The sequence below is a fragment of the Engraulis encrasicolus genome, chromosome 7 (genome assembly GCF_034702125.1).
Source record: "Engraulis encrasicolus isolate BLACKSEA-1 chromosome 7, IST_EnEncr_1.0, whole genome shotgun sequence".
Classification (NCBI taxonomy): Eukaryota; Metazoa; Chordata; class Actinopteri; order Clupeiformes; family Engraulidae; genus Engraulis; species Engraulis encrasicolus.
This window is the reverse complement of record NC_085863.1, coordinates 51,165,872-51,189,238: the sequence shown is the minus strand read 5'-3', so window position 1 is coordinate 51,189,238 and position 23,367 is coordinate 51,165,872. Positions and strand designations below refer to the sequence as shown.

At 43.8% G+C, this 23,367-nt stretch overlaps 1 protein-coding gene across 3 annotated transcripts in view; it reads left to right on the top strand.

The window, feature by feature from the left end:
- Positions 1-105: 105 nt before the first annotated feature.
- Positions 106-23,367, top strand: part of brwd3 (bromodomain and WD repeat domain containing 3) — a 30,351-nt gene continuing 7,089 nt past the window's right edge. For 2 of the 3 annotated variants that reach the window (XM_063203894.1, XM_063203892.1), the window contains exons 1-34: positions 106-268; positions 402-460; positions 563-592; positions 782-841; positions 1,477-1,627; positions 4,269-4,364; positions 4,919-5,079; positions 5,940-6,161; positions 6,916-7,016; positions 7,372-7,442; positions 7,787-7,887; positions 8,178-8,218; positions 8,338-8,442; positions 8,873-9,026; positions 9,691-9,825; positions 10,648-10,776; positions 11,068-11,293; positions 11,674-11,826; positions 12,253-12,466; positions 13,190-13,283; positions 15,926-16,093; positions 16,456-16,532; positions 16,922-17,123; positions 17,397-17,495; positions 17,785-17,892; positions 18,370-18,494; positions 18,886-18,968; positions 19,512-19,623; positions 19,784-19,845; positions 20,191-20,346; positions 21,102-21,222; positions 21,949-22,074; positions 22,975-23,047; positions 23,175-23,219. In XM_063203894.1, coding sequence (XP_063059964.1) covers positions 235-268; positions 402-460; positions 563-592; positions 782-841; positions 1,477-1,627; positions 4,269-4,364; positions 4,919-5,079; positions 5,940-6,161; positions 6,916-7,016; positions 7,372-7,442; positions 7,787-7,887; positions 8,178-8,218; positions 8,338-8,442; positions 8,873-9,026; positions 9,691-9,825; positions 10,648-10,776; positions 11,068-11,293; positions 11,674-11,826; positions 12,253-12,466; positions 13,190-13,283; positions 15,926-16,093; positions 16,456-16,532; positions 16,922-17,123; positions 17,397-17,495; positions 17,785-17,892; positions 18,370-18,494; positions 18,886-18,968; positions 19,512-19,623; positions 19,784-19,845; positions 20,191-20,346; positions 21,102-21,222; positions 21,949-22,074; positions 22,975-23,047; positions 23,175-23,219 — 3,894 coding nt within the window. In that variant the 5' untranslated portion in view covers positions 106-234. The remainder of the gene's footprint in view (positions 269-401; positions 461-562; positions 593-781; positions 842-1,476; positions 1,628-4,268; positions 4,365-4,918; positions 5,080-5,939; positions 6,162-6,915; positions 7,017-7,371; positions 7,443-7,786; positions 7,888-8,177; positions 8,219-8,337; positions 8,443-8,872; positions 9,027-9,690; positions 9,826-10,647; positions 10,777-11,067; positions 11,294-11,673; positions 11,827-12,252; positions 12,467-13,189; positions 13,284-15,925; positions 16,094-16,455; positions 16,533-16,921; positions 17,124-17,396; positions 17,496-17,784; positions 17,893-18,369; positions 18,495-18,885; positions 18,969-19,511; positions 19,624-19,783; positions 19,846-20,190; positions 20,347-21,101; positions 21,223-21,948; positions 22,075-22,974; positions 23,048-23,174; positions 23,220-23,367) is intronic. The other variant, XM_063203893.1, reaches the window with a different exon arrangement.

Sequence of the window (23,367 nt, the reverse complement as noted above, 5' to 3'; positions counted from 1 at the left end):
TTTGCAGCTTTGCTTATTCCCTGGCCTAGCACTACGACTAGCTCTACTGCAGACCGTGAATACTCGACGGTCGAGGGAGGGCGCTAACAAATAAAGGCAGTCAGCGCAGCTTGCGCGAGGCTCTGAGGAAAGGGCCGAATGCTGGGAACAATTAAAGAGATTCAATTGAATTCAACAATTCAGGAGATTACAACCAACTACCAGTAAACCTCACTCTGGTCTAATGACATAACCATGGCAGCCGAACAATGTTCGCAACTTGAAGCCGGTGGGTTTGTGGTTGTGCATTTCACTTGAGCATTGACATAATACTTTCAGCAGTTGGCCACAGTGGCTAAGCTAGGCTATGCTAAGCTAATGCTAAAACTGAATGGCTCAATAATGCGTCCTTCTGTTTCCAGAATTGTATTACCTGATTGCCAGATTTCTCCAGTCGGGGCCGTGCAAAAAGTCTGCAAAGGTAGGTTTAGTGATTTGGACATGGCACGACAACACGGTATTCTGCATAAATGAAGAGCGGGTTTACTGTTTATAGCTGGCTAACCTGCTGTGTATATTTCAGATCCTGGTGGAGGAACTGGAAGAGTATGAGGTAAGCTGCGCTCCTCTTGCTAGTACATTAGCTAGCTTTATTCTCGCGTTTCATGAGCGCGATATCTGCCGCTTTTCGGCTTTATTGATGTGTAATATCCAAGCGACAGCTATTAAGTTTATTTAGATTGAATTATAATGATATGTGAAGTCGAGTCTTTCGTTTACCACGCGGTGGTTTTCTCCCCAGTTGATTCCGAATCGGTGGAGTTGGGATGGGAAACAATATAAGCGAAACTTCGATGACTGGGTAAGTATAATAACACTATTACATCATGAACTGTCAAATTCTTACTGTAACTTTTGATAGGATTGTTGTATTTTGTTTTTTGGCGATCACACAATTTGTTTCGAGCTAACTCGTATCGGTCATGTTTACTGATGTTAATCATTTGCTTGTCATGCGTTGTTAACCTTTATTTGTTAAAGATGGTCTTAATAATTAGAAATATTTTGTTAGAAAATGTTGCCTTATTGTGTTCGGGCTCAAGAGGAGGGGTTAAACGAGGGCAAACAGAACAGGGCGGGACTGGCTAGCCTGTGCGCCACTCAAAGCACCCAGCCAATGAAACACCAGTTACCATTTGAGTGCTCCCAGGCTAAAGTGAAAATTGACTTTGATTGGTCCTTGGTCGCAAGGCTGCTTGTTGGTGTGTGAGTGAGGGTGGGAGTGAGAAACAGAGGTGGCAGAGGTTGGTAGGACATACATTCAGTCAAATGGTGCATGCAGGTTTACAGGGATATGACATTGTGACACACAGTTATACAGAATATGAATATAAACAAAAAAAAAGAATGTGTCCTATGTTTTAGAATATATGGTAATATGAGATTGGAATATAGGATAATGTATCCCTGTTTCTTTTTTCCTTCCTATGCATACAGGTGGCTCTGAACCAGCATATCCCTGCAGATTATTTGCTGCGTGTGTGCAAGCAGGTGGGACCACTGATCGACCAGCATGTTCCACCAAGTGTTCCAGGGGTCTGCACCTTATTGGGCACTGGGAAGCAGTCTCTTCTCCGTACAGCGAAGGGTAAGACACCGGGCATGCTCAACTGCGGCAACATTTTTTTGTTACGGTATCTTCATTGAAGGAATTGTTTGGCTGTAATGTAGCAAAATGATGGCGTTTGATCAATTATCGAATTGTAGACAATGTTTTCTGTGCCAGATGTGTCCTAAGAATCTCTTATCAGCTGCCATAGGCTTGACAACACGTGCACACATACTGCACATGTTAACTTTCATTGCAACAAAAAAAAACACACTATCAGAATGATATAAAAGTAGGATGCTACTGCATGTGCGCGCCTTTGCCTCCACCTCTGAAATATTGCATATGTTCCCTCCTGTATCATGGGATGCCTGACTTGAAGGTCCTTCAATAACAGTAGCTCGTCATTCACTAAAATGTGCTTGTTGGCTACCAGAGATTAGTTTAGGTTATTGGTTTATTTGACAGGAGCCATGTACAGGACAGTTCAAGTACCATAGTTAGCTACAAAGCTAATTTGCATCTGTGGTCCCTGGGCAGGAAGCTATCAAACAAACACACACATTAAAACATGGACAATGCATGTCCTTACAAATAGTTACACACTAAAATACTATCACACTAACTAACTAACTAACTAATCACACTAACATACCACAATGAAAAATAATAAAGCAACATGTTCAATCACATCATCTCATCAACGCTTCAATGATTCACATACAAAACCACATATGACACACATGACGTCTGACGATACATATAGCAGCACATATGTGCTTTTTTTTATTCATCTTCAGCCATGCTTTCAAGGATAGTTTAAACTGTGAAGCTTCTACTGCTACTACTACTAATATGAACAGGAATTGAGTTCCATTTTTCAACAACACTAACAGAAAAAGTTGACAGACCAAAAGAGGTCTTCCTAGTCCACATAACAATGGCCTTATGTGGACGATTGTTAAACATTAACATTGTTGAAATTGTCACTTAAGTTTAGGGTGTCTACATAATTGACTTGCTGACAGAAACTGAAAGTCTTGTGGTTGTGGTGGTTTCGTAAGCTCACGTGCCTGCCGGTGACACAAACATTTTAACCATCTGTTTCCAACAGAATCTAACAGATGTAGGGGGGAAAAACAAGTATGGCACACTTAATTGTGTGTCTGAGGATATAGCTCCTTTTTGTTGTAGTCTCTCATCAGTACTGAACATTGCGATCAATCCTTCAGACCCACCCTGTGTCTCATATCACACACTTGTGTCAGTGCACTGGCGATTAGTGCATAGTGCTCACAGTGCACTGTGGTCTTTAGTGCATAGTGTCATGGAAAAGTGTGAGCACTATACTTTGTGCCCTCACTGGAAGTGACGGGTGAGCATAGCATTAGCTCACCAAAATATCGGTTGGCTACTGTTTACATTGCACAGCGTGTCGTGCTTGTATTTACATTTCCTTCATCCCAACTGGCAAGTATTTCGCATACAATAATTGGCTTGGCATGAAACGGTTGGTGAAATAATGTGCTGGTGTCAGATCATCTAACATGATTTCCCCCTCCACACCAGCTAATCTTGCCCTGTGCATGGATCAGGATTGCTCTCCTTCTCATGTAACTGCCCAGGTCAAACCAGATGCGATGGGTGCTAGTAAAGATGGATAAATCGTAGACTAAATTACCTCAATATTGCCTTTTTGGTGCCATGCAATTGTGACGAGCAAGCTAAAGCTTTTAAATGTCACAGGTTCATCATTGTCTCTATGTTCTTCCCCTAATGTCAGTTCTAATTTCAGTCATGGAGTAGCACTTAAAGCCAAAGGGTCATGGGTTTGATTTCCACACAGCAACAGGTTGGTGGACAGAAGTGAATATCCAGCCCTCTCTTCTATTCTCCCAATGTTGAAATCTTGCCCCTCCCTGCCACACACTGCTCCCCCCGGGCCTTGTTATTGCTGACCTCTGTTTAGCCAAGTAAAACATGGGTTAATATTCAGACTCCGATGTTAATGTAGCCGCAATGTAGTGGCAATTACTTTCACTTTTAACTATTGTTTTTTCCCATACGTCCTGGGGAGATATGCCAGCTAGTGGATGAGGGATATCATGGCTGGTCATTTCGCTGCTAGCGCTTACCTTAGCATAGCTGCCATTGGCATGCTGGTGGAGCAGTCATTACTAGCGCTGCAGTGTCCTTGATCCTTCTCATGTAACCTCTGTAATGGGATATGGAGACCAAAAACGACTAAAGCCACCCCTGCCATCGTATGCAACATTTGACATTTCTCAAACCTCCAAGAGAGATGCTTGTTTTTTTTTTCTTCCTATGTCTCCCTGTGGACAAGAATTAATTGTTCTCTTGAAAGTGTTCATGCCTTCGCATGCTATTTTTCAGGAATGGCCTGAACATGTGTCTCAAATACTATCAAATATTACTGTACAAAGCTACAACCAAACACGCCACTCATGCTGATAACCTACATTTATGCATAGTGATAAGTCACTGAAACGCCAACAATTTTCCCTACCTGGAAGATAGAATTGGAAATGCTTTCTTAGATTTTCGCTGGCCACCTTTCTAGGGAAGTACCCATTACAGATGGCCCCCAGTTTTAGATATTGGTGTTGTGAAGAATGCAAGTGTGATATCTTTTTCTTTTTCTTTCTTTCTACCTCTCCAGGTTGCAACACAGTATGGAGCAGTTCGTCAGTGGCAGCGCTCCACAGAGGGCGTCCACCAGAACCGCCAGTCAAAGTGGACCGGCAGCCCAACCTCGGTAGGAACTCCTCCTCCTCCTCATTCTCCTCGTGCCTCACCTGTGTTTGTAGCGGTGGAACAGGCTCTCTGTTCTCTCTCTCTGTGGCCCAAGGATTATGATCAGATTTCCTCTGCATCTACTCACAATACCTCCACTACTTGCACTGGCAACCAGGGAACTGGAGCAGAGATTGTATATCAGCGTAAGCCCTTGTGGGGGTAAAAGTCTCCGCAGGGAATTCATTGCCTTAGTTTATACGGGCCAATCATGGGCTAGTGGTGGGGCGATTCAGGGATATCAGTGAATGAATTGAACTTGCAGCCAAACATAACGGGTCATAGGTTCAACACCTAACACCAACAGGTGGGTGACGAGGGTGACTGACTAGCGTTTCTGTCATACTGCCCTCTTTGTTTGGAGGTGCCATGAGGATGATGCATTAATTTTTTTTTAAAAATTGTGTGGAACATCTTGCTGTTGTGTGCTGTGTGGCCATCATGAACAATGGCAGCAACAACATGGTTTATTTTTTTTCGTTTTTCGTCACTAATTGCATTTGCCCTTTACTCTAGCTTCCATTATGGGTGCACGTCAGACAACGGGTGTGGCTCGATTTGGCCACGCCCTCCCTACCTCCACCTATCAGCACATAAAGATGCACCGGCGAATCCTGGGTCACCTCTCCTCCGTGTACTGTGTGGCGTTTGATCGCACAGGACGACGCATCTTCACAGTAAGTCATCTCCTAATGTTGGTTGTGTCTGGGAGGCCTGTTAATGTAAAATAGCAGTTGAAATAGCAGTTGATCCTTAAAGGAACAGACCACTCTTTTTGATGTTCACATATTTGCTGTATTCCAAAGCATTATTCATGAATGGGCATATCATTTTGGTCTATGTGTTTGCATTGGCCCGTTTAACAGTATGGCCAAATTAGGCAAAGTAGTGCAAGTCTATGGTACAAAATAAAACATCATCAAATGTACTTATAAACCATTTTAAAATGAATGTAAAATTCACCAGAGTGTAAAACGGCAATTTAATTCCGTCCAGTGATCACTTGTGGCTTGATGCTAAAGATACCAGTTACTTCCAGTGATTATGCTAAGCTATGCTAATAATTCTGATCCAATATATCTTTGTACTGAAAACACTGAGAAGAAAATGATATGCACATTCATGAATAATGCTGTTAAACACTGAAAATATGTGAAAATCAAAAAAGNGTGGTCAGTTCCTTTAATGTCTGATCTTTGAAATGCCAGTTGATCTTTTTTCCCTGATCTTTGAAATAGCTGTATAGTATATTGTGCATTATAGTGTATAGCTTGCCTTTACAAGTTGATAGTTTTGTGCTAAAAGGTTTGTAGTCTGGAGCGAGTATTGCGTCATGTTGGGGGTAAAAGTATCAGTATCTGTGCTCGTCGTTATTGACAAGTAGAGAAAAGAATGTACTACTCATCGGTTTTCAGAATAAGTGGTATCGTGCATGCCTATCGCTGAGTGCTGCCTGTCAAAACGCTAATGACCCATGAGCATGTAAGAATATGTTAATGTTAAAGTAAGTCGCTAAGTGCTGCCTGTCACTGCTCAGGGCTCAGACGACTGCCTGGTGAAGATCTGGGCGACGGACGACGGGCGGCTGTTGTCGACGCTTCGCGGGCACGCCGCCGAGATCTCCGACATGGCGGTCAACTACGAGAACACGCTGATCGCCTCGGCAAGCTGCGACAAGGTCATCCGCATCTGGTGCCTGCGGACCTGCGCGCCCATCACCGTGCTGCAGGGCCACGCTGCCTCCATCACCGCCATCCAGGTATGACTTCCTCCATTACAGATCTTAACTTGCCCTAGAGCAGGGTTGTCAAACTCAGATTGACTGAGAGCCAAAAAATTCAAATCTGGAACTTGTGAAATTGTGTTGTATGTGAGTGTGAGATGTTTTATTGGTGTTGAAAGATGTTTTGTTAGTTAATTAAAATATGTAATAATGATCATTTTTCTTGAAATGAATCCCATCTCCACTTGGCAAAGGATTCACTTATCACTGTGCACTATATCTGCTTATGTAGGCTTAGAAAAGTACAGCCGTAAATGTTTTGCCTCATTCTCCTCACCCACATAGTTTGAAACTACTATTTACTGACTGTACATTTCTCAAACATTTTGTCGCGTTGACTTAAAAACAACATGGCAGACATTGCATACCCCAGCAAAAATCATGCACCCATTCGTTTATACAAATCCATACACAGTGCTAAATATTTTTCCGCTCTGTGCGTTGCTCAGTTTTCTCATGCACTTTAAGCTATACACAGAGAACACGTGTACATGATGCATAAATCTAAGCCTGTTGTTTTTTTCTCTCCCCTTTGCCCTGTCCAACCTCCCCTGTGCCCTGTCCCTCTCTCCTGTGCCCTGTCCCTCTCTCCTGTGCCCTGCCCATCTCCCTTGTGTGCTGTCCCTCTCCCCTGTGCCCTGTCCCTCTCCCCTGTGCCCTGTCCCTCTCTCCTGTGCCCTGTCCCTCTCCCTGCCCATCTCCCTTGTGTGCTGTCCCTCTCCCTGTTCAGTTTTCTCCAGCGACCATGGGCTCAGCCCGAGTGCTGGCCTCCACTGGGGCAGATGGGATGGTGTGCTTCTGGCAGTGGAACGCACTCACCATGAAGTTCAAGTGAGTGCGGTGGCACTTTTTGTGTCTGCATTTCGTAGGCCTCCAGGGTGGTGATTCTCAAACTGTGGGCCCAGATGATATTCCAAGTGTTCCCCAAAATGCGTTTCTCAAAATCGGAAGTCTATCTGTTTCTGTGTTGACTCATTTGATTTTTATTGTTCATTAAACATTTGTGAAAATTTCAAGTGGACCCCAAATTGGAAAATATTGGGAACCCCTGCTCTAGTGTGTCTGCGTGTGCATGCACACATGAAGGCCATTTCTCTCTTTGTGGAAATTGAAGAAGAGGAACAGTAATAGTGTTTTATCTAATCCATGTATGTATCTGTGCGTCTGTGACTGTTTTCCTATGCAGTGACCGTCCATTGAAGTTTGTTGAGCGCTCGCGGCCAGGCGTCCAAATCTCCTGCTGCTCCTTCAGTTGTGGTAAGTGGAATTGGCCTGGCTCGCTCCCCCTTTGACACACACACTCGCGCACGCACACACACGCACACGCACACACACACACACACACACACACACACACACACACACACACACACACACACGCACACGCACACACACACACACACACACACACAGACTTTCTTGGATCAGGGAGAAAGGGGGAGGCTAGTGATCAGACCTCTTTAAGCCAGCTCACGTCAGGTCAACTCTTTTCTTCTAGTTGCTAAAACTGGTTGGGGATTTGAATTCAGTGACTATACCAAAATGATCCAGCTGTTTGATGCAATCCTCTCTCCTTCTTTTCACTTCCTTTTGATTGGCAGGTGGGATGTTCCTGGCAACGGGAAGCACAGATCATGTGATCAGGGTCTACTACTTGGGCGGCGACACACCCATGAAGCTCTCGGAGCTGGACGCTCACATGGTGAGAGGACCCGGCCAGTCAGGATAGAGTTGGAGCGACGATATTCTTGCAGTTGGTCCTCCGAGCACTTTGCTGCTATTGCTTAGCAATACACTGTGTTTTTTATGGGGGGAGTGAAGTAGACAACCATTCACGTGGTGTATTCTTGAATTAACTCGTGTACTACGACGAATCAGTGCATCAGTGAAATGATTTTCCGCGAAAACACTTCACTCATGACCTCATGCAAACTAGAGGGACTTGATGGTGTTGCTATCCTTGTGTAACTGTGGCCTGTTTATGTCTTCCAGGATAAGGTCCTAGCTGTGCAGTTCTGCAACAACAGCGATGGGTATGTTGAGATTACCTATCCGAATGGGAAACCTAAAGGTTCTCATAACATTGTCACAGCATGGGTTAAAAACAAGTGTCTTCCTCCTAACTCCTGTGTGTGTCTGTGTGTGTTTCCAGCCTCAGGTTTGTGAGTGGCAGTCGTGATGGCACGGCTCGTATCTGGCACTACCAGCAGCAGGAGTGGAAGAGCATCTGTCTGGACATGAGCGCTCGGCTTCCAGGGTGAGATCCCCCTACCCAACACTAGAGGGCGCTGTTCTATCTGTTCATTTGCTCTCTCGTGCAGCTCTTACTGCACACATAGGGCACAGGGTACATAGAGCTTCACCTTGGGCACTAACATTTGGCTAAGATAGAGCTTCAGGGCTTTTATTCTGGGGTTTTTAACTTATTTTTGTATGGTAATTGTGCATTCATGTGCTTTCGGAAACTCGTTTTCCAAAATACCACTTGGGTGGAGTTCATGTGTGTTTGGTGTTAACCATAATTCGGAGAGCACATGAATGCACAACTAGACCAACTTGTGTATTCAGTATGTCTCTCTGGTGAAAGTAAAGAATACAAGGACTTGTCAGGCAGGATTAGAGACCACTTTCAAAGGGAAAAAAATGGCTTGTCTTTTTCTTTTTTAAATGTGTGTGTTTTCAAACAGGAGTGCTGTGGCCACAGGCGAGGACAAGTCTACCAAGCTGGTGGTGACCATGGTGGCGTGGGATCGCAGCGACCGCATGGTCATCACCGCCGTCTCCAACTTCCTGCTGAAGGTCTGGAACTCCAGCACTGGACAGCTGCTGCACATACTCTCGGTAAGGCCAGTACACTTTTTTTGTAGCAAATGGGTATGCTCCCCCCAGATTCAAACCCAATGTTCTGTCAAAACTTGCCTCTTCGTTGAGATGAACTACCAATAGGCTGTTAGCATAGTCCTAATGTCTAGGGCCACTAACTGAAGTATGTCGTAATGATTTAGTTAGTTAGCTCAGCTAGAGGGGTAGCTCATATTTACACAACACCTGAGGTACCAACCAGGGCTCTGACTGCTACAACAAAAAGCCAGGGCTCATGGGCAAGATGAATCAGAGCAGAGTCTTACAACACCACTTATGCTCATCCTATCACTCAGGTGGGAATAGTTGGCATAGTTGGTTGCTTGTTTGTTTGCTATATAAGGTTTTTTTTTTTAATTCCGCTCCAACTGTGGATGCGTGTCCAAAATTGTTTCAGTTGGTCTTTTATATAGTGTTAAAGAGGCATCTGTTTTCTTTGGCATACCTCCCGGGCTATATTTGGAGGCGTGAATTTTCTCTCTGTTTGTGCTCTCAGTGAGAATTCTCATCCTGAAAGAGCTACTTGTTACGGCTTTAAATAGCCTCGTTGGTTAAAGTTGACTTTTTTTTTTTCAACTTTCCTGTGTGTTTATTTGCTGGGTGTTAAGGTCTGACACGTGTTATATTTCTTGCCTCCTAATAGGGTCATGATGATGAGGTCTTTGTGCTGGAAGCCCACCCGTTTGACTGGAGGATCATGCTGTCTGCTGGACATGACGGAAACGTCAACGTCTGGGACCTCAACAGGGGCGTCAGGATACGAAACTTCTTCAATATGGTACAGTGCTGTGTGGAGTTCATACGACTAGCAGAAATTATCATATGATTTGCATAATGGCTACGTTTACATGAGACATTTCATTTAGAATTAACTCTCTTTGCACTCACTGTGCAGGAAATGGTCAAAAAAGCTACTGCAACTATGCTGCTTATTGAAACTGGGCTGCCTATTGCCAAATGTGATCTTTACATGAAAGTTTACTAAGTAATAAACACATATTTTCTAGTATGGTCCAAGTACAGTCATTTTTGCAGCTAAAAATGGCTTTTTTTGGAAATTCAAAATGGCGGACCATGGAGAAGATCGCCCTTTTCATGTATGAAAAGTGCAATTTTTCCAGTCATAATGAATACTTAGAATTTGATGGTGGTGGTAAGTATTCATGAATAAGGTAACATTAGTGAATGGGCAGCATGAATTCTGGAAATAAACAACTAAAAATCTCACACAGGGTCCCTTTAATTCTGAACTAAGCTTAATTCCGCTTTTGAAAACATCATATAAACACTTTACAATTCAGAATTTAATGAAAGATCAAAGTAAACTCAACGGAACTATTTAATTTACGCTATGTAAACGTAGCCAATGTCCCAAATAATTGTGACCTCGTCCAGTTTTGAATTTTAAAAAGATGTCTACACAGCTATAACATTGGAGGAGTCTGTGTGTGACCAAGAAAAAAATTGAAAGAGAACAGTATTGGGTCTTCGGTTAAAAACAATATTTTGATACCAGTGATAATTTGTGAGATTAGGCTAAATTTATCATGTATTACAAAGTTAAAAATAAGTTAAAGAGTTGTTTTGTTGTTGTTTTCAGATTGAGGGCCAGGGCCATGGTGCAGTGTTTGACTGCAAGTTCTCCGCTGACGGTCAGCACTTCGCCTGCACTGACTCCCATGGCCACGTGCTCATCTTCGGCTTTGGATGCAGTCGGCTGTACGAGAAGGTGATGCACTTTTACTTGATGCTTAAACATCAGAACACTTTGCCATGCATTTGACCACTTCAAATAATAAAGTAGTCCAGACATACAGTGCAGAGTTTCCAGCATGTATTATTTGGTAAATCACTGATAAAATGATTGTGATTGTGGCTTCAAGTCGGTATTGAAATGAGAATGCTTGTCTAAATCATTGACATTTTGGTGCATAGTAGCCCAACACAACAGTATCCGTACCTCGAAAAACAAAAGAAGAGCTGACTTTCGACACCTTGTCTCGCCCTTTTTCTCCATCAGATTCCAGACCAGATGTTCTTCCACACGGACTTCCGGCCGCTGATCCGGGACGCCAACAACTACGTGCTGGACGAGCAGACGCAGCAGGCTCCGCACCTCATGCCCCCGCCCTTCCTGGTGGACGTGGACGGCAACCCCCACCCCTCCATCTTCCAGAGGCTGGTGCCCGGCCGCGAGAACTGCAAGGACGAGCAGCTGGTCCCTCAGCTGGGCTACATGGCCAACGGTAACGCAGTTAAAAGATGTTGTATATGGTAACCAAGATGCATTGTTGCATGAGTCACCTATGCAACAAAGTGGCATAACTTCCAGTCCCCAAATGGGTGTGACTTTTTATAGTTTTATTTAGAGATGCACCGGATCCGGCAGGATAATAGGGTTTTTCACAGGATCCGGGTCCGGCAGGATCTTAAGCAGTAGATCCGGTATCCGGCAGGATCCTAAAAATCAGGATCCGGTGCATAACTCTTCTGGAAGCATATCATTGGCGATCTGTATGTTAAAGGCGCCATGAGCCGCTATCTTTGTGTTAGAGTGGAAGACGGAGGTCAATGGGATTAGCCCAGCTCTTGATTGCATGGCTGTGGTTGTGGTGTGGTGATACAGGTGATGGCGAGGTGGTGGAGCAGGTGATTGGTCAGCAGACGTCGGAGGAGGAGCAAGAGCAGGAGCAGGAGGAGAGCCCACTGGACGACCTCATCAGGCAGCTGCAGCAGCAGCAGGACCAGCGCGCTAACGCCGCAGAACAACCACAAGGAGGTAGATGCATGGAAAGAGTTTATCTTCTGGAAAAAAGAAGAAATATTCACACACCACAGAAGCCCCCTTGCTGTGATTTATTATCTGAAAAAAATGGGATGTGCTTTTACTTTTTAAATGAATATTTCTTCAACCATCTACACATACTGCTTTTAGACACATACTGGGTATGCTTTGGCATTTAGTGAAATGTCAGTGAATCCCTCTTCCCCCACCCCAACAGTATCATGGAAAAGGCATCATGGCGACCTTTTCCTCAGCTACTGAAAACGAATTGAGAGAATGTGAATTCCATATAAAAAAAAATGATCTGCTGCCCAAGCATAGATTTCTCATCAGCTGTGCTTATGATGTCTTTACATCACATGTGACCGATTTTTATGTGTTCCAGTTTATGTAAATAACAGCTGAGGATTGTCTTTTCAGAGGATGAAGGAGGCGATGAAGGCGCTGGGGCCGCGGGTGCCGGTGGTGCAGGTCTCGGATCTCCGCCCAACGTGGGTCTGCGGCGGAGCGGGCAGGTGGAGGGGGTGCGGCAGATGCACATCAACGCCCCCCGCAGCCAGATGGCCACCGAGCGCGACCTGCTGGCCTGGAGCAGGAGGGTGGTGGTCAACGAGGTGCCCTCCAGCATGCTCAGGTAAGGGAGTGCCGGGAAGACTGCATATTGGGGTAGCCCAGTACGTACTATACTGTACTATCAGGCTTGTATGAAATTCCGAATGGAAAGAATTTCAATTCAAAGTAATGCCATAATACGAACACTAGGTGGTGGTGTTCTATGTACTTTCAATGGGTGGTGTAGATTAAATTCAAAGAAATTCAAGGTAATGGCACCACCTAGTGTTCGTATTATGGCATTATTTTGAATTGAAATTCTTTCCATTCGGAATTTCGTACAAGCCTGTGTACTATACAAGGGAAAGTCCCACTGGGTATTTTCTATTGTCTTTGTGACATGGCACACAGTGAACACAATGAAATTACACTGCAAAATTGCTTGTATGGGGCAGCCAACAGTCCCTCCGAAGGTAGTGGTGCAGGCCGACTATCCCATGCTTTACGGTACCTCAGTCATGGAGGAGGATGAGGAGAAAGCGCCATCCTCCCCACTGAATTTTCCCATTGAATGTACCAGGCAGGCCTCTATTTCTCTGCTGGCTTTTTTTAGTAACTGTCTACAACATTTTCGACTAATAAGTCGGATTCTTTTAGGAGCCGCTATCGCAGGAGGTCATGCAACCGGTGTTGTGCAGTGCACATTAAAGCCGACATAGTAAGTTTATGGCGTCCATTTTAGGCAGCAGCATGTGTAAAGTGATGCATTGATCTGGCTTACCAATTGTGTATTGTTGTCCTTTAGGATCATGGAGGAGAGTCGGCGAGCCAAGGGAGAGTCGGAGCGTTCTCTCTACATCACGGAGAGGAGAAGGAAACCCCCACAAGTGGTCACCAGAGTGAGTCAGATGTTTTACTCCACTCTTCTTTGATCCAAGGCTGTTCTGGCGTTTATTGGACAGGACAGGTTGAGAGGAGACAGGAAAGGTAATGAGAGAGAAAGAGAGAGAGGGAGACCGAGGCGCGTCAGGTCCGGAATAGAACCTGGGTCTTCGGCACAACAGTTACCGTCCTAGCCGTTTGAGCCATGGCCATTTTCCTCCAATATCAACAGAAGTACCAGGAGGATGGTCTTGAATATACAAACCCCAACTCCGGTGAAGTTGGGACGTTTGGTAAACACTGAATAAAATCAAAATGCTATCATTTTCAAAACATTCAATCTATTCATTAGATGGAGAATAGTGAAAAGACAACATATTAAGTGTTAAAACCGAGAAAAAATATTGTTTTGGGGGACATATGTACTCATTTCTAATTTGATAAATCCAACACGTCTCAAAAGAGTTGGGACGGGGACAATAAATGGCAGCAAATGTCGAGGAAGACTAAAAACAAAACAAAAGACAACACTTAACAGTTAAATACATTAACCGATGAGATGATTTTATATAAAAAAACAGTGTGAATTCCTATCTTGGACATGATTTCACCAGCTTAAATGGTGGGTGTATTCCTTGTCATGTTTTGCAATGTTTTCCTTTCTGTAGTGCTTACAGTGTGACAGGTCTTGACCAAAAGCCCACCATTTTATCACCTGCTGGCCCTTATGATGGAGCCAAACTGTTAAAACATAGTAGAGAATGCAATTTGACCTTACTATGTGGCAGTAATCGAAGATCTCCCTTCAAAATATAATGCATGAGTGGCTTTTCATGCTGTTTAAAACCCATTTATACCATTCAGCACTGTATTTAACTCTACAGATGAGTGAGAACATCTTAACCAATGCACTACTGCTCCCGCATGCCATCATGGAGGCTGACTTTTGAAGTTAGCACTAACACAAGTTGGATGGTCCATTTTCACTGTAGCACAGGATGTGCAATGCTCTATTATTGTCAAAAAGAATGGACTTCTACAACTTATGCTGACTTCTGTAAGCAAAGGACAGTTTCCCATGTCTTCTGGGTCTATTTCAAGTGAGCTCAGGTGCTTAGGAGAATGTTACACCCCTGTATCATTTGCACACATTAAGCATTCTTAATATGGTCAATTTTCAATAGCTCTAATTCCTGGAGTGCTAGAGTGAGACTACAGCCAATATATATTTCATGATGTCATGAACCTATACAATGATTTTAGTAACAAAAATATGTCTTATATACACTCAATCGTGGTAAATCAAAGGGAATTCAAAAATGTATGTAATAACTATGATAATTATTCCCTTTGCATCTTTAATTCTGAGTGACTCAGCCTCTCTGTGATGATCTTATACCTGGACACCTATATTGTCCGTCAGTACAATTCATTTTGAAATGTTCTTCTTTGTTGTTTTATCTTATTTGGATGTTTACTAAATTTCACTGATCCCCATCCCAACTTATTTGAGACGTGTTGGATTTATCAAATTAGAAATGCGTACATATGTCCCCCAAAACAATATTTTTTCTCGGTTTTAACACTTAATATGTTGTTTTTTCACTATTCTCCATCTAATGAATAGATTGAATGTTTTGAAAATGATAGCATTTTGATTTTATTCACTGTTTACCAAGCGTCCCAACTTCACCGGAGTTGGGGTTTGTACTTTAATCCCACCCTAAAGATGTTCCATGCACTGTCACTACAGCCAGGAAACCTTTAAACTGATCATGATGGGGAAAATTGACCTAGCTAAACTCATTAGGTACTGGAGTTGTGCATTAGGATTATATTATCAGTCAATGATCATTAGTTGACTAAAAGATTGTGTTGCAGATGTATTGCTAATGACCTCTACAGACTGCCTCAGTGGTCCAGCCAATGGGGACCTCCTGATCCCCCTTCTGTCCTGTGTGTTCAGATTAACTAATTATCTGTTGGATTAGTCTATAATGATTATTTTTAAATGTCTTATTTTTGTAGTTAATTCATCGATTTCTTGCTGCAGTCTAATTAGCAGTTGACCTCTAATCCTGGCTCTAACGATCTAGTTAAGAAATGCCAGATTGGGGCTGCTGTCCGCTGTGGCTAATACAGCGTGCTATTACAGCTGACCATGTACAGTATGGGGTAACTTTAGAGACCCAGGTTCGAATCCGCCTTGGGTCATGTCCCAACTCTCTCTCTCTCTCTCAGTACTTTCCTGTCGCTATTCACCGTCGTATCGCAAAAATGGAAAAGCAAAGAAAAATACACTTTTAAAAAAGTATTAACCCATTGATGCCTGATGCTGCGTTGCGCAACATTGGCCCTGGAGCTACATTACGCAACATTCAGGCTCATGAGATTTTAGACATCTTTATTAAAAACACATTCTAATGAAAGATGAGTGTCTTAGTGTTTAAAAGCAACTTTGTGCATATTTTTATGTGCTTCAGAAGCTGCGATATTTAAGTTTTTATAGGCTGAGGGCAGCTTTTCTTGAGAAGGGCTCAGGCATTCAGCACCCTTTTTTGCAGGTGCCTTAGTAAGTAAAATGGGTTAAGACCACCTTCTTGGCTACTCCTGACCCTGTCCTCTCTGTCGTATGTGTGCGTGTGTGTCGCTTGCCCAGGCTGAGCCGGAGCTGATGTGTGCCCGCTCCTTGAGGCGTACCCAGCGTAAGAAGCAGGAGCAGCAGCGCCACTCGTACCACACACGCTCGGCACGGGAGAGACGCGCTCTGCGCCGCAGCTCCGCTCTCACTTCTCAAAGAGGCTCTGACTCGGACAGCGAGGCCGAGGTAAGACCGCTGGTCTTCTTAAATGGATGGCAATATATTAAGAGACTTGCGTTTCCCCCTATACCCCTGGCACTTGTCAGAAAAACAGCCATTTATTGCACTCCTGGCTTAAAATGGTAACGATACGATCTTTTTTTTAAATTCAATATCTTTTCAAGATGATTAGAATGTTACAGTGGTTTCTTTTACATGTTAATGTTGAAAAGGAAAGACAACAAGAAGCTGCTTGAAATAATTGTGCTTGTTTAACAAAACTAAAAGGGCAAGGCCACAAAGTTGCATGAAGAAATATTATGGAGGATGAAAGCAGTTCAAAGCTCAATTATTGTTAAAGAAAGTGTGTGTGTGCGTGTCTAAATCAGCAGGAGGAGGAGCAGGCGGAGAACAGCGACGCTTCCTCAGATGGAGAAGATGCCTGGAAGAGCGACAGCAGCTCCAGGTGTGTTAGCTGGAGCAGGGCGGCTGCTGGAGCAAAGCAAATCACCGTCGCTAAGCCCATCAGCAGAGACACCTCCTCTAACAGCCAGTTAGAAACATGTCTACCATAGGAAAGTTAATGTAAAGGGAGGGGATATTGCTAAGAGAAATGTCCCAAAAAGCACATCTTTGGAGCCCCTCGAAAACAAGATGTCTCATCTCAAGGGGTTATCCCATAATAAAGAAGTGGAAAGAGGAAATTGTTAAACATAAACAACAAGATTCAATTAATAATAATATAAAATGAAATAATATAAAATATTACACTTATTATATTATTATATTATATGAGTGTAATATTTTAATATTTTTCTTTTCCACCCTAATCTATCTACCCACGCACACGTGCAGTGACTCGTCGAGCGAGTACTCTGACTGGACGGCCGACGCAGGCATCAACCTGCAGCCCCCCAAGCGCTCCAGCAGGCGGCCGGTTCGCGCCCCGCAGAGCAGCGGCTCCGAGAACGAGGGAGAGGCACAGGGCGAGGACGAGGAGGAGAAGAGGAAGAAGGAGGCCGAGAAGAGGAAGAAATCTAAAGAGGCAAAACAGAAGGTCTCAATTTTCCATGTCCTCTCATTAGTAAATTCAGCCACGGCCGCTGGCATAGAGAAAACACATAGACTGACATTTTGGTTTATTAAGTACCTACAAACGTCACGGGGCATGAAGTTGTGTAAGCTTCCACTTATGATTTATGAATACCTGCAGGCACTTGGTCAAAATGCAGTAATGCCATGCAATGCCTGACTAACTCTAAGCAAACAGTGTTCAGCCTGCGTGTTCAGCTTGTAATATCTGTGTGTTTTCGTGTTGGTGTGTGTGCAGCCTGCATCGGGTGGGTCCGGTTCAGGATGGACCCCTCCAGATTGGATCACGGACGTCATGCCGCGGCGCCTGCCCTTCGTGCCACAGATGGGGGATGAGGTACACACACTAGCCACTGCAGTACACTACCTGCCATCACCACTACAGCCAACTACACACAGAATATACACAAAACAGAATATACAGAACCTGTTGTTGTCTCTACGGTAGACTACTGTATATGCACTACACTACAGATTACACACATTACCCCATATCATCTCACCGCAGTACTAATGACATGCTACAGATCCCAGAAGAACTGTGAGTGTTATTCACAATCTGAACATAACGTGCACTTCTTTATAAGAGTTAATGTATTTCTAACTCAAATGGTCTCTCTTTGCAGCTCATCTACTTCCGTCAAGGTCACGAGGCGTACGTGCGCGCAGTGCGTAAGGCCAAAGCCTACAACATCAGCCGTATCAAACAGCCCTGGAACAAACTGGATCTCAGGGTAAGAATGACCTCCTGTGACCTTCACCTTGTAGTATATTTCTCGTGTCACCAGGGCATCTTCTCTTTTTGGATCATGACTATCTTTTCAGTCTCCTGGAGGGCATGTGAATCTGTTGCCTTACAGTTTAGTTCTACAATGACCTGAATGAATGAGAAGCGCAGACAATTGTAACTTCAGGCCTTTTTAATTGCCGTCATCAAAGAAAACAATGGTCTGTGACATTGAATTCAAAAACACCAACATAGGAAGGAATCCACTCATCACATTTTTTCCTACTTTTGTCTTTTTTTTTGCCTTTTTGCCTTTTTAACATTCTTTTTAACCTTTTTTGGGACTCCCAGAGCAGGGAAGCTTTTCATTGTATATATATGTTTCATATATGTTTCATATATATACACATGACAAATAAAATATCTTGTATCTTGTATTAATGATCTCGTTTTTTTCTATGTTGGGCCTTTGTTCCTGCTGCAGGATCAGGAGTCGGTGAAGGTGATTGGTATAAAGTACGAGGTGGGCCCGCCCACTCTCTGCTGCCTCAAACTGGCCTTCCTCGACCCAATCTCAGGGAAGATGACCAACGAGTCCTTCATTCTTAAGTACGACTCTCAAACGTGCGCACGCATACACACACACACACACACACACACACACACACACACACACACACACACACACACACGGACAGACCGATAGACAGCTTCAAAGTGTCTTAAATACTGCAAGAGTGCAACAGGTGCAGGATGATGACAATAACAAACCATTTTCCACCCTTGAAGTCTTGTCATGATCCACAAGTACTAAGTTTTGATGTTCAGATGAAGGATAAATGTGGCTTTTATAAATGAAGATACTGAATAAGAAAATCCATATTACAGGGTTATATGTCTCCTTATTTAGCTCTGAGGTAGACGCCATCTAAGCTGTTTTACCAAAGGTGTGTTTCCTACTACATCCACTCACTTTTTTGTGTTTGCTTCTGCTCTGCAGATACCATGACATGCCTGATGTCATTGATTTCTTGGTGCTACAGCAGTTCTACAACGAGGCCAAGGAACGCAACTGGCAGCCAGGTGAGTTTAATGTACTGCTTAAACTGATCACACACCCTGTTGCTAAAGGCCTGCTGGCAAAGTGCAAGTGTAGCTCATGGAGGGCTGCAAGTTGGAATTGAAATGTCACCTAGTTAGTTGATCAAAATGTTACCTGAACTATTCCCGCATTGAAAGTGGAAACGAGGTCGGGTATGATGAGACTCTGCTTGTCATCGGGTATGATGAGTATGATGAGACTCGGCTTGTGAGTCCGGATTTTTCCTCTATTTTAAGTTTACAGTCTTTTTTACGTGCAACCGAAGTTATTTATTTTAGTTTAGTTTAGTTGTGCGTGCCCATCACTGCTTCACCCCTCCAAAAAGCAAACCTGTTTCCAACTGACTGACTAACAGTAGTGGTGTATAGTGTCACTGCATGTGACTGAAATAATTTGCAGTTGCGTTCATGTTGTTGGTCTGATTTTAGTAGAATCCACACCCATCTTCCCTTGAGGTGTGCATGATTTAGGTTTACGGTTCTGGTGGGTCATGGGCCCTAAATGCTGCTCGTCTTGTGATTTAGGGTCCAGGTTCCGGAGTATCATCGATGACGCCTGGTGGTTTGGAGCCGTGGACAGCCAGCAGCCTCTTGAGCTGGAGTATCCCGACAGCCTGTTCCAGTGCTACAACATCAGGTATGTCTCACTGCTGTGGTATGTGCGGGGCAAGTGGCTTGCATCAATCTAGTAGTATGATGGGGGTAATCAGGGTAAAAACAAGAAAGTATGACGTGTATTTTGTTGATCCTTCTTTAACATATTGTCTAACCCTGCCATTTTGTGATGTGGTTCACAGGTGGGACAATGGAGAGACTGAAAAGATGAGTCCTTGGGATCTGGAGACTATACCTGAAGAAGGTAAGAGCAGAAGTTGATTCACAGTACAATTCAATTGCTGTAACATATTAAAATGGGCATGGTCTCACTTTATTGCTGATTTTCATAGAGGTTTGTTCTATATCTACAGCTGTAGATGTGTTTTTTTCATACCCATTTTTTGATGCATCCTAGCATCTCTATAAGAGGGTATGTCCGTCCTTCGGTTTTGAATTCCTTGAATTTTAATTCCCTCCTGTGTCCACAAGGCGGCAGAGTGCATAGACGGACGCATCTTTGTCCACCTGTCAGACTTGTTCTTTTCGCTAGCCCTGTTTGTGAAAACCTCATGAGTGACCCGTGTTTGTTCTCTCCTTCCCGGTCTAGCCGAGCTCCCCGAGGAGTTTGGCGAGTGCGTGCAGGTGACTGAGGTGGAGTTCGCGTCTCTGCTGTACAGGCCCCAAGAGGGGGAGTGGGGCGCTCACACCAGGGACGAGGAGTCGGAGCGCGTCATACAGGCCATCGACCAGCTGCTCTCGCTAGGTAAAGGGAGTTTGGACGCGCCCCCAGTCACTGGCCCTGTCATCCGTCACAAGTTCCAAAAAAACACTGGCGTAGATTTGATCCAAGCGGCTTGTTTACCGAGCTGATCTTAAAAGGGTATGCCACTATTTTGGGGCTTAATGCAGTTAAAATCGTTGGCTGAGGTTTATAAAGGTGGTTCAGTGTAAGTAAGACAACTCTTAACATGAAAAACAAGTTAAGAGGGAGTATGTAGCTAAACTAGTGAAAGTCAATGGATCACTGTAGCATGCTAAACTGATACTTTGACTATCACTAGCTTAGCGACATGCTCCCTCTTTTAACTTGTCTTAAAGCAAGACAACGGCTTGCATGAAAAATAAGACACTTTACCACCTCTAAACCCTGACCAACGATTTTAACTGTATTAAGCCCCAAAATTGTGGCATACCCCTTTAATGTACACTCAACATGGATAGATCAGAAATGTGTTTTGGTGGGAAATCATGGCAAGGTTTTTACTTTCTGAGCTATATATCAGTCAGTCAATGGGGCCATCTCTTCTCCTCTCATCATTAAATCCATCCCAGATTATTTCCTGTTTACTTACTAACAGGTAATAGTTGTAGGCTTGCCTAAAGGAATATTTTACTGAATACTTGTAAAAAGAAATTGTATCCTCCTAAATTTTGCAGATGGAAACTTGATTCATTTTCCCTTCAAATGGTTACTAAACTGTACTGCTGTGTTTTAATATGGTGTTCATCTGCCTTCAGATGTGGCGAAGGAGTTCAAGAACCCGGTGAACCTGGCTGACTACCCGCTGTACTGCTCAGTGGTGAGCTACCCTACTGACCTCACCACCATCCGCAAACGCCTCAGGAACCGATACTACAGGTAGGGCCCCACACCATATTACACCCTGGCAACCCATACTACAGGTAGGGCCCCACACCATATTACACCCTGGCAACCCATACTACAGGTAGGGCCCCACACCATATTACACCCTGGCAACCCATACTACAGGTAGGGCCCCACACCATATTACACCCTGGCAACCCATACTACAGGTAGGGCCCCACACCATATTACACCCTGGCAACCCATACTACAGGTAGGGCCCCACACCATATTACACCCTGGCAACCCATACTACAGGTAGGGCCCCACACCATATTACACCCTGGCAACCCATACTACAGGTAGGGCCCCACACCATATTACACCCTGGCAACCCATACTACAGGTAGGGTCTTACACCATATTACACCCTGGCAACCCATACTACAGGTAGGGTCTTACACCATATTACACCCTGGCAACCCATACTACAGGTAGGGCCCCACACAGTCAACTTTATTTAGACAGGACAGTGAAGAGTGGGAGAGAGAGACGGAGGAGGATCGGGAAATTACCAGAGTCGGGAATCGAACCCGGGTCGCCTGCATAGTAGTCCAGTGCCGACTAAGCCACGACTGCGCCGTCACAGAATGGTTTTGATGTTACATTTATAAAGAGTTATGCCAGAATTGTACTTTGTGCTCTCTCTCTCTGAGAGCTTGTGTTGAGGCATCTCCCAAGTGACCCGCTGTCTGCCTCCTGTTGTCATTGTGTCTGCAGGAGGATATCTGCCCTCATGTGGGAGGTACGCTACATCGAGCACAACGCACGCATGTTCAACGAGCCCCAGAGTCCCATTGTCACCGCCGCCAAGATTGTCACAGACGTGCTGCTGCGCTACATTGGGTAAGAACACACGCACGCACGCACGCACACACACACACACACACATGCACACAAAATCTTGGAGATTCCCCCACTACACCATGTTTACATGTAGGCCCACACACACAAACACAGTCTAAGTTCCGGTTAAATTAAGATTTTTATTCAATCTTAATTAAATATATTTATGTTGCATAGCATATCATCATACTTCGTTCATCGTTCAGTGTATTTAAAATTAAAGATGCACAGGATCCAAGATCCGGTTCCGGATCCGGCAGGATAATGGGTTTTTTAGCAGGATCTTAAGCAGTGCATTCGGTATCAGGCAGGATCCTAAGAATCAGGATCCAGTGCATCTCTACTTAAAATATAAGAAGTAATAATCCTCAACTGCAGAATCTGTGTGAAATGTTTTGCTTAAAGGTCTAAAAAGTTCTGATTATCCTTCCCTTCCCAATTACTGTCACTCATACACTAATACTAATTCAGTTGGGACTAGTGGTGTGCATTGGCACTGCCCTCACGATTCGATAACGATTCGGGAGGTTTCGATTCAATTTTACAATTCATTGCAATGCATTACATTTCTACTGAAAGCAAAGCAAATGTTTCATCAGTCATGATGAGGCAATACAAGTAGTCAGATATTGAGCAACATTTTATTGGCTGTTATCAGTCTTGTAGTTTTCAATGCTTTGAAGTGCTTTTATTTAATTTAACATTCATTTGCTCCTGAAATATCCACGGAAGTAATTGAAACTTGAAAAATTTGCCGCATCGATTATGGAACTTTGCTGCATTGAATTGAATTGTCCATGCCCCGCATTGCATTGCCGAATCGATTATTGTTGACCCCACTAGTTGGGATATCACAAAATGATTCATGTTGATTTGTTTCTTTGTGTGTGTCTCTTGCAGGGATCAAAGCTGCGTGGACATAGTGGAGCTATACCACAGATTGAAGACTGAACTGAGTAGTGTGGAGGAAGAGGTGAGGGCATGTTCCTATCAGCCAGTATTCTGCTTTCTCAGCATTAATGTAAATGAAACAAATCATGTTCATGGTGCTGTATAATTTCCTTCAATTTGTTCTTATTTGCGTTTCGTGTGTGTTTTAGAATGATGTCGACTCAGACACCCCTGGAACATCCACTAGTCAACATGTGAGTAGAGTAAATATTTAAGTTCTTAGTCGGACAATAATTACATTTTTACAGAAGGACGACTTTGAAGTTTGAGCTTTTGATATGTTGCGTTTGTGGAAAGTGTCGTTGCTGGCTAATAGGCTATTTTGTTGGTTGCTAAGCAATT